General features: G+C 37.1%; 3 protein-coding genes across 8 annotated transcripts in view; all 3 read left to right on the top strand.

The window, feature by feature from the left end:
• Positions 1 to 6,976, top strand: part of dhx40 (DEAH (Asp-Glu-Ala-His) box polypeptide 40) — an 11,361-nt gene extending 4,385 nt beyond the window's left edge. Inside the window, exons 4-17 of one of the 3 annotated variants that reach the window (XM_016449037.1) lie at positions 1,135 to 1,362; positions 1,485 to 1,551; positions 2,175 to 2,306; positions 2,413 to 2,512; positions 2,649 to 2,735; positions 3,092 to 3,274; positions 3,374 to 3,454; positions 3,671 to 3,828; positions 5,608 to 5,722; positions 5,824 to 5,932; positions 6,016 to 6,107; positions 6,185 to 6,254; positions 6,381 to 6,608; positions 6,687 to 6,976. In XM_016449037.1, the coding sequence (XP_016304523.1) occupies positions 1,135 to 1,362; positions 1,485 to 1,551; positions 2,175 to 2,306; positions 2,413 to 2,512; positions 2,649 to 2,735; positions 3,092 to 3,274; positions 3,374 to 3,454; positions 3,671 to 3,828; positions 5,608 to 5,722; positions 5,824 to 5,932; positions 6,016 to 6,107; positions 6,185 to 6,254; positions 6,381 to 6,608; positions 6,687 to 6,806 (1,770 nt within the window). In that variant the 3' untranslated portion in view covers positions 6,807 to 6,976. Of the gene's footprint in view, positions 1 to 1,134; positions 1,363 to 1,484; positions 1,552 to 2,174; positions 2,307 to 2,412; positions 2,513 to 2,648; positions 2,736 to 3,091; positions 3,275 to 3,373; positions 3,455 to 3,670; positions 3,829 to 5,607; positions 5,723 to 5,823; positions 5,933 to 6,012; positions 6,108 to 6,184; positions 6,255 to 6,380; positions 6,610 to 6,686 lie in introns of all 3 variants that reach the window. The other 2 variants (XM_016449035.1, XM_016449034.1) reach the window with 2 other exon arrangements.
• Positions 6,934 to 9,007, top strand: LOC107659909 (probable ATP-dependent RNA helicase DHX40). The gene is made up of 3 exons (XM_016449011.1): positions 6,934 to 6,942; positions 8,421 to 8,649; positions 8,731 to 9,007. The coding sequence occupies exons 1-3, from the start codon at positions 6,934 to 6,936 to the stop codon at positions 8,844 to 8,846; spliced, it is 354 nt and encodes a 117-aa protein (XP_016304497.1). The 3' UTR covers positions 8,847 to 9,007.
• Positions 9,008 to 11,290: 2,283 nt separating this feature from the next.
• Positions 11,291 to 13,923, top strand: part of LOC107659923 (clathrin heavy chain 1) — a 30,228-nt gene continuing 27,595 nt past the window's right edge. For all 4 annotated transcript variants that reach the window (XM_016449031.1, XM_016449033.1, XM_016449032.1 and 1 more), the window contains exon 1: positions 11,291 to 11,857. In XM_016449031.1, the coding sequence (XP_016304517.1) occupies positions 11,816 to 11,857 (42 nt within the window). In that variant the 5' untranslated portion in view covers positions 11,291 to 11,815. The remainder of the gene's footprint in view (positions 11,858 to 13,923) is intronic.

The raw sequence follows: 13,923 nt of genomic DNA, 5'->3' as shown, positions 1-13,923 counted from the left end.
GGCAATTTTACCCATGAGAGCAGGGTTGGACACCCCTGCATTAGAGTGTGCGCGGATCCACACTTCAAAAATCGGCCTGAAATAGTAAACCATCCGGGGACTTTTGGCATACTCTTTTCTACATACTGTGCTTTGTCCGAAATCGCCCCCTATACCCTCATTCACTATTCCCTACATTAGGTCACTAATTCAGTTCACTAGAAGGAGTGAATGAAAACGAGTAGTGAATTCGGACACCGAGTGCACTGGAAGGAATGCCGCTTTTGCATAGTTTGTGCTTGCTGTTTATTAATCATTTGAAACTAGCAAACTAGCAGCTCCAGTAGTAAGATTAAAGGATTTATCTTGAACTCCTGTTCAAGGAGTATATAATTATGTATAAACCCTAATCAAACAATTTAATAATCAATTTACGATGAATTTATACCCGCGTTGTACATTATGCTGTACGCCATGGATGAGCGCTTTGTAAAAATGAATGGATTGATTATTCAGCTGCGGGCGCCATCTTCTGGCGAGATGCGGGGATTCATTCGGCGCGTGACTCTCACGGTGCATTATGGGCATTCTCTAGCCGTTGAGCGTGCACCAGTTGTACACTCGTTTTTGCAGTGCATTGTGGGATTGAATGAGTGCACTCGAGAACGTCCACTATGGTTTCGGACACCACTAAAAATGGCTGTTCCCTCAAATAGTGCCCTATTTAAGGGTATAGGGGGCGATTTCGGACACAGCCTGTAATTTCACCTCGGCTCAGAATGCTTTTTTGACGCCAGATTAATGTAAGCACAGCCCACTGTGAACACCCTTGTAAGTCGCTTCAACATTTTCGAATTTTATGAATGATAATTTTAGGTTCAAGTGTGTGTAAGGATTTGGAAACTAGCAGAGTACAGCTGTTTCTAAAGAGTGCAGCGCCATCTGCTGTTCAAAACTACTCCCAGAATCGACTGGAGAAAGAATCGCTATGCATTCGGAAAATCTCAGAATCGATGCGGAATCATTTCTCGATTCGCGATGCATCGATTTATTTTCCCAGCTCTAAAAAAACACCTAGGTAATACTGTGGTATTTTTAATTTTTTTTGTATGCAGATATTTCACTAAATCTTTAATAAAATTGTTTGTTTTGCAGGATGTTTTGTTTGGGTTACTCAAGAAAACTCTGTCAAAAAGGTCCCATGGTCGTAAAACCCCCTTCAAAGTGGTTGTGATGTCAGCAACATTAGAAACAGAAAAGCTCAGCTCTTTTTATGAGAACTGTCCTGTATTCACGATTCCTGGACGTACATATCCGGTCAAGGAGAAATTCTGTAATCTTATTGGCCCAAAAGACAAAGATAGTTCTGTCTACGTCAAAGAGGTGTGTTGGGACAATATACATTATTACAAACTTTACTACAAATAGTCTGTTTGCAGGGAAACATGTTTGAAACCTCTAAGACTGTTCACAGACAGTAAATATGTTCTGTTTGTTATCCATAGGTGGTAAAGGTGACTTTAGATGTGCACACAAATGAAGCAGCCGGTGATATTTTGGTCTTCCTGACTGGTAAGTTCAGTGGAGTACACCACTTTTCAAATGTTTGGGGTCAGCAAGATTTTTTTTTAAAGAAATTAATACTTTTATTCAGCACAGGCATATTATATGATCAAAAGTGACAGTAAAGACATGTATTATGTTACAAAATAATTCAAGTAAATGCTGTTCTTTTAAATTTTCTATACATCAAAGAATCTTGCAAAAAATGAATCATGCTTTCCATAAAAATATTAAGCAGCGCAACTGTTTTCAGCGTTGAGGATAATAAGAAATGTTTCTTGAGCAGCAAATCAGCATATTAGAATGATTTCTGAAGATCATGTGACACTGAAGACTGGAGTAATAAAGCTGAAAATTCAGCTTTGCATCACAGGACTAAATTACATTTTAAAATATATTCAAATAGAAAGTTATTTTATATTGTAATCATATTTCACAACATTACTGTTTTTACTGTATTTTGATCAAATAAATACAGCCTTGGTAAGCATAAGAGACTTTTTACTGACAGAAAAATCTTACTGGATTTAGTTTGTTTAACAGTAGTCAACAGATTTTCAGTGGTAAATAAATATACTTTTATTTCCAATATTCCTCTTTAGCTTATAGCTCTGTGCTTGTGTTTTAAACAGGACAGTCTGAAATCGAGAAAGCCTGTGATTTGCTCTTTGAGAAGGCTGAGATCTTAGACTACCGTTATGATGTCCATGACCAAACTGTTGAAGGGCTTCTTATCCTGCCTTTATATGGATCCATGCCAACAGGTCAGCCTGTCTTTAGATTTGTCTTAAAAGCCCTAAAAGAGTGAAATTGTGTGCATAATCACAAAGTGATCAATACATGTTTTAAGATTTTTAATGTTTTTTACAGATCAGCAAAGGCAAATATTCCAGCCTGCACCAAAAGGTGTGAGAAAGTGTGTGGTTGCGACGAATATCGCTGCAACATCACTCACAATTGATGGAATCAGGTAGAAACAAGTCGTACAATATTAAACAAGCATCAATTCCTCAATAAGTAAAATGGCAGATATCAAAAATGATGTAGTTATTCTCAGAGGAACTCTTGTAGTGTAACTTTTTTTTTTTTTTTTTGCTGTGTTGTAGCTATATCGTTGACAGTGGATTTGTGAAACAACTGAATCACAACTCAAATGTTGGTTTGGATATTTTGGAAGTGGTACCTATATCAAAGTAAGTGACCTGTGAAAATTTAGAATTTATTTATTATTTTATTATTAATATTATTAAATTATTTTTTACGTATAATGTTTTCTATAATATATATATATATATATATATATATATATATATATATAATTTTTTTGTAATAATTTGTGTATATACCTTTTATTATTTGTTGAATTGTTTTATTCATATATATTTTTACATTTTTGTAGCCATGAATATTGTGATCAAAATGAGTGTGTTATGCTACCTATGCTATGCTGTTTAGTGAGAAATTAACTAGTTTATGCAAACAATAGAAAACAATTTTGTTTCCTCTTTTATTCTATTTTAATAAAAGTTCTGATGATGTTTCCACACAGGAGCGAGGCTCAGCAGAGAGCAGGCAGGGCTGGACGAACCTCTGCAGGAAAATGCTTCAGGATTTACAGTAAAGACTTCTGCGACACATGCATGCTTGAGTACACCATTCCAGAGATTCAGCGGACCAGTCTAACATCTGTCATTCTCACACTGAAATGTCTCGGTATCCATGATGTGATTAGGTATTGCCGGTCTGCATTGTTATTTTTGGATTGTTTAATCGGTTTGTTAATAATTTCAATTTGAACACTTTTTTTTTTTTTCAATTATGGTATATTCAGATTTCCTTACCTGGACAGTCCAGAGGAACGGTTTATCCTGACCGCTCTGAAACAGCTGTATCAGTATGATGCTATTGACAGGTGAGTGATATGCGTTCCACAAACTGTTGCCTGTTATGTAAGAAAACAGCTGAGAATACTGTAGAATACTGCCAGCTGCATTTTTCCAGAAGCTCATTTTGCCCCCGGTCCTGCTGATATTCACATTACATATCAATAATGGCACATAGTGTGTACTGTTCACTGTGTCAGTTCTGTGATCTTAATTAATGTGCTAATATGGGCTTTTTGTTGCAGGAGGGGTGACGTGACCAGGCTGGGGAGGTTGATGGTGGAGTTTCCTCTGCCTCCTAATCTTACTCGTGCTTTGCTCAAAGCTGCCGCTCTCGGGTGTGAAGACGTAATGCTGCCTGTGGCCGCGATGCTCTCAGTAGAGAACATCTTCATTCGACCAGGTAATCATTTCTGTTTGTTGTCACACATGTCTATCACTTAAAGTCGGCAGGAAATAAATATTAGTGTTTTAATTTTTACATTTTTTTGACCTCCTGTAATATCAGAACTCGATCTTTTGCTGAAATGAGAGAGTTCTCTCTGGTGTTGTATGCAGGACTTCTCCAATCATTTAGTCCTCTTAAAGGTCCTTGCACACTGAGTCCGAAATTTTCATATGCGTTTTTCCGTTTTTTTCGTATTGGTCATCCTTTCCTATCAAAATGCTTGTAGCGGATGCGAAAACGCAGAAAATAGAACCTGGTCCGAATTTTTTTATGACGGATGAAAGTTTCAGAGGCAGTGTGTAAAAGTGATTGACACAACGTGAGGTCGTATTTATTTTTCAACGTGCGAAAATTTCGGACGAAAAATTCGGACTTAGTGTGCAGAGACCTTAAGCCTTCTACACACTGCATGATTTCAGCAACCTTATAAGAGCATTACAAATCACACTGTGCGACATGGATCTAATAAACTTGGGTACGACTTGTATGCAGACTATACGATAATGACACCTAGTGACTCGTAGGCTACGACGCAAGTTACTATTGAAGAATAAAACGTCATCAGCATGCGCGAGTGGTAAACAAAAAGAGCATGACGAATCACAGTTTGGCAGTTGTACTTTTTATGTGTGCTGAAAAAAAAGAGGAAGCTGCGAAATAGGAAGGGAAAAGAGTTTGAGGCGAGCAGTTTTAAGTTTAGGCACCATGTCGCGTTGATCAACGTGCTATTTCATGTTGCATTTTTATTGGCTGGTCAGTAAACGTGGGTCGTAGTAGCAAACACACTGTGCGATGATCATGCTGAATTTCTCTGACACTGTCAGAAAGGCTATCCTTGTCTTTGAACCTCTCACTGTACGACATAAGACCACTGTTTAGAAGCCACGATCACAGAAATCGCCACAATTGTTTCACGATGCCAATCTTTCGTCTTGGACAGCCAAAAATCGTGCAGTGTGTAGAAGGCTTAAAACTTCACACCTTTCTTAAAATCGACTGTATATGAGTGCAGTGCACTGCCCACATCTCAAAATCTAATCAACAACTGATGAATACAGCCAAGTCCCTGCCCTACATTTTTCTTCTTTTACGACAGTCTGTTACACTTGATGTGTCACAATACGAAAAAAAATTATATGTCGCTACTTCTGTTTCATTGCAACTTTAAGGTAGTTACTTCATGTCACATAATCGGTGTTAACGGAGTTCATCCTGTTAAAAATTATATAAACAAATCCTGTTAATGTAATGGTAAAAACAAAAATGTTCTGTTAATTATAATACAAACTAATATTAAACTTATATTACAAACTTAATATACTACTATATACAGTAACTATAACTATATATATAAACTATAATATACAAACTTATATTAACTCACATGACAAAAAACTGAGTTAAAAACATTAGAGATGCACTGATATTAAAATTCTTAAAATTATTTTTATATTATAGCCTGAAACCCGATAAATGGCCCATTGTAAAATATTCTCTACTACATTGTGTGAGTAAATGAGAAATAAAAGACAAACCTAAAATTGTTTTAAATGAAATTGGGCATTACAACATTATAATGTATACTTTATATGTAGATTTTCACTATACGTTATATGGTAATTCATGCTTTTTCCCACAATATTCATATTTTAACAATATTTTACAGTAAAATTAAATGTCCTTTCCCATTAAGTCTAATATATTAGATAAATAAAATGTTGCTTTTGTTTTTAGGTAAACCAGAAGGACAAAAGGAAGCAGAGATCAGACACAAAGAGATAGCAGCTTGTGCTGGCGGCTCCAATGATTTTATCATGCTGCTCAGTGTGTTTGAGAAGTGCAGAGCAAGGTAGACCATAAAGACTGACCACATTACTAAATAAATCCAGAACTCTTTATGGAAATCATGTGAAATGTTGGTATTCATTCTTACTTTGGTTCTTCTAATAGTGACCATCCATCTGCCTGGTGCAAAGAGCACTGGATCCACTGGCGAGCAGTGAAGTCAGCCTTCAGCGTTGAGACTCAACTGAGAGAGATTCTTCTACGCCTAAAGCAGGTTAGAGTTTCTCTACAACTGTATTTGCTTTTACTGTTATTAGTTGAATTCGTACGACTTGTTCTTGACTGTTTATGTAGCAGAACGACTTTCCACATGAGACGTTTGACTGCAGTCGGAGTGAACTGCTGCGGCAGTGCCTTTGCCTGGGTTATTTCACCAATGTAGCCAGGAGGTGAGCGCCACGCTGTTATTTCATTACAGAAAATGTATTTATTAAAGCCAGTATTAAAGCGGTTCTGTTTTCCTCAGATCTATTGGGAAATCTTTCTGCACCATGGATGGACATGGGTCCAGCGTTCTCATTCACCCCTCATCATGTGTAAGGAATTAAAGCCATCCAAAAGTTCCTCCAAAAATGAATTTTTTTTGTCATTATTTAATTTTTAAGTTTTAATTTTTGTATGATTGTTTTAACCAAACACCCAATGCAACTTCTTTTATTCAGCTCTTTGGTGAAGAATTGCATCTGGATTGGATCATCTTCCATGACGTGTTGGTCACCTCACGGGTGTACGTGAGAACAGTTTGTCCCATCCGTTACGAGTGGGTGAAGGACCTGTTGCCGAAGCTGCATGAAATTGACGTCTATGAGCTGAGTAGTGTCGCTAGGGAAGAAGTAACTGATGAAGAGATGGCGCAGTGGGAGAAGAAGGAGGCAGCAAAAAGACAAGCAGGTGCGTTTGAAGAGGCTGAGCATTTTGATGTAGTCAAGTTGTGTCATATTTTTGTGACATTTTTTTGTGTTGAAACCGAAGCCACAGGGGATGCGGCAAAGAAGCTGGAAAAGCGAAATGATGAAAGCTCAATCACAGAAGCTCGCGCTCGCTACTTGGAGCGAAAACAGCATCGGCTACAAAGAAAGGGCACATGAGAGGATCAAATATTCACCACAGATTCTGCAGCTGCTGAATACAAATTTGAAAGACTTTATAATCTCAGATTTCAGAACATAATCTCCTTTTACTGCCATAGCACTCTGGTCCCTGTGGATTTTGAATATGGCTCGAGTCACAATATGTAATAAACACATTTTATATCTTTTATGTTAATAATTTTTTTTTTTTTTACTTTTTGATACTGAGTGTTTTTTATTACATCTTTAAAGTGTGGGAAAAAACATGACTGATTTTAAAACAGTCCTGCATCCAGCACATTCAAGGGGAATTTTTGATTCATCCCAATTAAATCTTTAACTCAATTGGTTCACTAATAATAAGATTAGTTGAGATTAGTTCAGTGGCCCTTTCTACATGTTACCAATAAGGTGATGAGTCATTGAGTCTTTCACTCAACTGATTTCTTAAAGGGATAATTCACCCAAAAATGAAAATTGTCATCATTTATTCACCCTCAAGCTGTTCAAAACCTATATGAATTTTTTCTTCTTCTGTTGAACACAAAAGGCCAAAACAGTTGCTGGTAGCCATTGACTTTTTTTTGTTTAAACCATTGTAGCCATAGTATTTTTTTTTTTCCATACTATGGAAGTCAATGGCTACTGTCAACTGGTTAGTTACCAACATTTTTCTAAATATCTTCTTTTGTGCTCAACAGAAGAAAGAAACTCATAGAGGATTGGGATGACTTGAGGGCGAGTAAATGATGACACAATTTTCATTTTTGGGCGAATAATCCCTTTAAAGGCCAAGACACACCAAAGCTGACATCAAAGAACTAGCACTGACAAAAGCTGTCCGTGTTGTCGCCTTGTTCCGCATGTGCCTGGGACAAAAATGTGCACTTGAACACACCACATAGATTATGGCCAATGGCTAACTTGCACATACATTCTGTTCAGCGTGAGAAAAAATAACTCTCCATACTAGAAGGTGACAGTATATCATTAAAAAAAGGGAAACCTGGAAATAGGACTGTAGATATACAAACTATAAACAGATCAGTGCTATATACTATTTTCTTGCTAACCACAGATGTATTTGCTTCTTCAAATATGTCTGATAAGCAGTGTTGGGGGTAACGCATTACAAGTAACGCGAGTTACGTAATCAGATTACTTTTTTCAAGTAACTAGTATAAATATAATTTATGTATTTAATCCCATTTTATTAACCAGTGTCTTTTCTGCTGACCTTCGATGATCCAATTCAACCATACTAATAAGCAAAAATTACACAAGATAAACTAACATTTCTTCTACTTTTTTTATTGCTGAAGAGTTGAACTTTCTTCTTCTGCGTTCTACTGTACAGACGTGAATTTACTTTTCCTTCAGCCTGAGGCTTTTGGTGTGAAAGGGCTTTTACATTTCCCAGAAATAGAACTTTTTATATTAAAAGCAAACAAGCCAAGCCCTGCCCAGATTTAAAAAGTAACGTAACGCATTACTTTCAATAAAAAGTAACTAAGTAAAAGCCATCCAAAAGTTCCTCCAAAAATGAATTTTTTTTGTCATTATTTAATTTTTAAGTTTTAATTTTTGTATGATTGTTTTAACCAAACACCCAATGCAACTTCTTTTATTCAGCTCTTTGGTGAAGAATTGCATCTGGATTGGATCATCTTCCATGACGTGTTGGTCACCTCACGGGTGTACGTGAGAACAGTTTGTCCCATCCGTTACGAGTGGGTGAAGGACCTGTTGCCGAAGCTGCATGAAATTGACGTCTATGAGCTGAGTAGTGTCGCTAGGGAAGAAGTAACTGATGAAGAGATGGCGCAGTGGGAGAAGAAGGAGGCAGCAAAAAGACAAGCAGGTGCGTTTGAAGAGGCTGAGCATTTTGATGTAGTCAAGTTGTGTCATATTTTTGTGACATTTTTTTGTGTTGAAACCGAAGCCACAGGGGATGCGGCAAAGAAGCTGGAAAAGCGAAATGATGAAAGCTCAATCACAGAAGCTCGCGCTCGCTACTTGGAGCGAAAACAGCATCGGCTACAAAGAAAGGGCACATGAGAGGATCAAATATTCACCACAGATTCTGCAGCTGCTGAATACAAATTTGAAAGACTTTATAATCTCAGATTTCAGAACATAATCTCCTTTTACTGCCATAGCACTCTGGTCCCTGTGGATTTTGAATATGGCTCGAGTCACAATATGTAATAAACACATTTTATATCTTTTATGTTAATAATTTTTTTTTTTTTTACTTTTTGATACTGAGTGTTTTTTATTACATCTTTAAAGTGTGGGAAAAAACATGACTGATTTTAAAACAGTCCTGCATCCAGCACATTCAAGGGGAATTTTTGATTCATCCCAATTAAATCTTTAACTCAATTGGTTCACTAATAATAAGATTAGTTGAGATTAGTTCAGTGGCCCTTTCTACATGTTACCAATAAGGTGATGAGTCATTGAGTCTTTCACTCAACTGATTTCTTAAAGGGATAATTCACCCAAAAATGAAAATTGTCATCATTTATTCACCCTCAAGCTGTTCAAAACCTATATGAATTTTTTCTTCTTCTGTTGAACACAAAAGGCCAAAACAGTTGCTGGTAGCCATTGACTTTTTTTTGTTTAAACCATTGTAGCCATAGTATTTTTTTTTTTCCATACTATGGAAGTCAATGGCTACTGTCAACTGGTTAGTTACCAACATTTTTCTAAATATCTTCTTTTGTGCTCAACAGAAGAAAGAAACTCATAGAGGATTGGGATGACTTGAGGGCGAGTAAATGATGACACAATTTTCATTTTTGGGCGAATAATCCCTTTAAAGGCCAAGACACACCAAAGCTGACATCAAAGAACTAGCACTGACAAAAGCTGTCCGTGTTGTCGCCTTGTTCCGCATGTGCCTGGGACAAAAATGTGCACTTGAACACACCACATAGATTATGGCCAATGGCTAACTTGCACATACATTCTGTTCAGCGTGAGAAAAAATAACTCTCCATACTAGAAGGTGACAGTATATCATTAAAAAAAGGGAAACCTGGAAATAGGACTGTAGATATACAAACTATAAACAGATCAGTGCTATATACTATTTTCTTGCTAACCACAGATGTATTTGCTTCTTCAAATATGTCTGATAAGCAGTGTTGGGGGTAACGCATTACAAGTAACGCGAGTTACGTAATCAGATTACTTTTTTCAAGTAACTAGTAAAGTAACATTACTTTTTAATTTACAAGAAAATATCTGAGTTACTTTTTCAAATAAGTAACGCCAGTTACTTTTTTTCCACATTTATTGATTGAAAGCTCTCCTGTGCCCATGTTGAGAGAAATCGGGAGTAAGATGTTACTTTAGTTCTAGAATAAATGTGAACATGCTTTAATTCATCTCACTCACAAAAAAAAAACAGATTTAGTTTTCCTCAATTAAAAACAGTTAAAAGCAACTCAGAATATGACGCAAAGCTGCAATGATTAAATATGTTAAATAATACAAATATCCTTTATGTATTTAATCCCATTTTATTAACAAATTTTCTGCTGACCTTCGATGATCCAATTCAACCATACTAATAAGCAAAAATTACACAAGATAAACTAACATTTCTTCTACTTTTTTTATTGCTGAAGAGTTGAACTTTCTTCTTCTGCGTTCTACTGTACAGACGTGAATTTACTTTTCCTTCAGCCTGAGGCTTTTGGTGTGAAAGGGCTTTTACATTTCCCAGAAATAGAACTTTTTATATTAAAAGCAAACAAGCCAAGCCCTGCCCAGATTTAAAAAGTAACGTAACGCATTACTTTCAATAAAAAGTAACTAAGTAACACAATTAGTTACTTTTTTAGGAAGTAACGCAATATTGTAATGCATTACTTTTAAAAGTAACTTTCCCCAACACTGCTGATAAGTTGCTAATGGCACTGTCTTAGTCAGGCCTTTGGGCCAGAAAGTAAAGAACTGGAGGTGAAAAATAAGGGGAAATAATTTCATCATATTAGTTTTTTTTCTTGTGCACCAGTCAGACTGGTCTCTCTTACTGATGGGCTCAGTTGCCCCAAAAGCCACAGACTGGGTCCGACTAGTTCCAAGGGAGCGGAACACACCACCAAAACTAGGCCGATTGGCCAACCATTGGTTTGGTGTGTCACTCCCAGCCCTACGAAACGCCCAGTATGTTGACTAATTTCATTTACTGAGGAGATGTTCAGCTCAGGTTCTTCAGTGCTGTTCTCTCTTTCAGAATAATTTATTGAAAAACATAGAAGATTGAAACATTTTATCCCCTTCTGCAAAATTATCTCATCTTTATTCAAATAATTTCAAATGGACGGAGTTAAAATGTTGTTTTTTCAATAGCCAAATTCCCCATACATATCCAACCAATTATATTATGCTCATTCACAACCTGCATTTAAAATGTAGCCTGCGCTCAGAAAACCATTCGGTGAATGACTCAAGATTCATTCAAAAACAACGATTCGTTCACGAACGAACCACCACCAGAGCGCAGCCGGAACTGACGTACATAGAATATGAAGAACTGAATGATGTGGCAAAAATTAAACGAATTATTTCATGCCGACTAGACTACTCATACCTGCGCTTATAAATCAAATCTAAAATATTAACCGCCCGAACGCTCACATACACCAAATCAGAGCGTCGCGCATCGCCCGCTTGATTATCAAAATCGCTGAAATCGCGAATGTCCTTCCGCCGCAAAGTCCGCGCCGCTGCTTCCGGATTGTCAGTCTGAGCTGTTTCCGCCGCCATTGCGGGTCTGAGCGAGTCCCATCCGTGCAGAGAGGGGAGGAAAAAAAACAACCATCTGGCGGTTTGGCTTGACACGACGAAAACACGACACTCGCTTTCTCTGTCTAATCAAGCCAACAGACCTGCATTTGATCTGTTTTGACTCGGGGGTGTCCGCGGAGAGGAGGTCGTCGCTCGCTGAAGCTAGGCAGAAATTTTGCGAGGAGTCCGGCCGGGAGGATTGAGAACAGAAAGCCTAAACCATGGCTCAAATCCTGCCTATCCGCTTCCAGGAGCACCTGCAGGTGGGTTTTTACTACGGCTAAACCGTATGAGACTCGGTCACAGCATTAATAATCGGCGGCTCTGCTGTAACCGAGGTGACAGTGCTCGTTAGCTTTAGCGCTAGTTTAATGAATGACCTCCCATCCATTTCAACGGCTGTGTATCAAAAAGTCGCGAGCTGGCGGGCATCATCTTTAAACCGGCGAATTTAATGCGTGTGTGATTCTAAAAACTGCTGGATGTTCGAATTTAAAAGTTTGAAACCGCCGTTCAGACAGAAAACACTAGATGTTCGAATCGAACGAGCTTATGATGCTGAAAATATGCAGTCTGGCAGGTCACTAGGACTTTGGACACAGCCTATGCAGGTGCATGCAGGGATCGGTGAAGGATTAAACCAGCGTTATCAAGCTGCATAGTTGATGTGATTGATTTTATCGCAAATGTGTCGGCTGAATAAAACGTGACTCGGATGGTCCTCGTTTACCATTTGAAAATGTCACTTTATTGGTGATTTAAAGGGATAGTTGACCTTATAATCGTGTACTCACTCTTAAAAACCAATGTTGGCAGAATGACGCAAAAATTATACGTAAAATATATGCGTGTATTCACAGATATTTCTCTAGTCGATTCAGATCTTGATTCGATTTGATTCAAAAATCGATTCGTTTGGATTTATATCAGATACAGAACATGTCAATTTTTCTCAAGGTAAAAATCTCTATTAGCGTTGTAAACTGTATAGGAATCCAGATTCATTTGCTATTTGTTTTTAGATGTAACTGTCAGAACTCAAATAAAGAGTTGTATCCAAACATTTAAAATGCACATAAGGTAGTTTTTATGTCAGTTTATTAGTGATATACTTATGTTTCTACACCACTTGGTTTTTCTAACATATTAAATAAGACCTCCCTTACAGGTTAAGTAAAAATATGTAATATGCTGCATATATTTAGCAGAACGCTTCTCTCTAGAGTTATTTTTTCTACCTAACAAACAAGTTAAGGTAATTAAATGGCTTTTCTGAGGTAAATGGTACTTGATATTATTTACAAGCTGTTTTATTGACATCTTTTCGTGGTTGAAACACTGATTAAGCAATTACATGAGACATAATATGGATTTTGGTACCATTTCTTTCAACACACCTTCTGATGTTCATTCATGTTTATTTCATGCTGTAACTAGTATTAAAGAGGAAGAGATGTCCTCCGTGTTGCCACATTAAAGAGAATCAAATATGACATTTATAACTTGAATTTTGTGATAAAATGGACAGAATTTGAAAGCTGAGACTGTTTCATATCATAAGTAAAGCACAAAGCTTTGTTTTGATCCTGCATCAAATGAAAACAGCATAGACTAAATGATTGATGTTGGAACTTAAGAATCAATATAGGTTCATTAAAATAAAGATTGATTAAAATCAATTATTTGATATGCAATGTAAATCAATGCAGGCTGATGCTACCTCTCTGCCTAACATTTTTAGTGAACTGTCCCTTTAAATAATCTCTAATATTTAGTATAGTGTATAAATGTATAGATGGTGTTCATCAACATTGATGTGTGATACATAGATAGATAGATAAATGAGATTTGAGTGCTAATTCATTGATATTTGTTGTTTACATGACTTAAATTCCAGTTACCGGAGTGTTAAAGGGTTAGTTCACCCAAAAATGAAAATTAGCTTGTGTTTTACTCACCCTCAAGGCATCCTAGGTGTATATGACTTTCTTCTTTCAGACGAATCCAGTCGGAGTTATATTAAAAATTGTCCTGGCTATTCCGAGCTCTATCATTGCAGTCAGCAGGTGTTGCAGTTGAACAGTCCACAAGTCATCAAATAAAGCTCACGCATTCATAATAAAATGTGCCGCAGACGGCTCCGGGGGAATAAAGGCCCCCTGTAGCGAATCCATGTGTTTTTGTAAGAAAAATATCCATATTTCAAATGTAATACATCCTTTTCTCTCACTTCCGCTGACTGTCATACACTGAAGCAGTTCCGGAGGATGACGTAGGACGCGCGGCGTTGCGTGATTAGTGACGAATGCGGAGAGAGAACAAAACAAAA

Source organism: Sinocyclocheilus anshuiensis, unplaced genomic scaffold, assembly GCF_001515605.1.
Source record: "Sinocyclocheilus anshuiensis isolate Anshui unplaced genomic scaffold, SAMN03320099.WGS_v1.1 scaffold1241, whole genome shotgun sequence".
NCBI classification, from domain to species: Eukaryota; Metazoa; Chordata; class Actinopteri; order Cypriniformes; family Cyprinidae; genus Sinocyclocheilus; species Sinocyclocheilus anshuiensis.
Note: the sequence above shows the minus strand (reverse complement) of the source record. Positions and strands in the feature narration are given on the sequence as shown.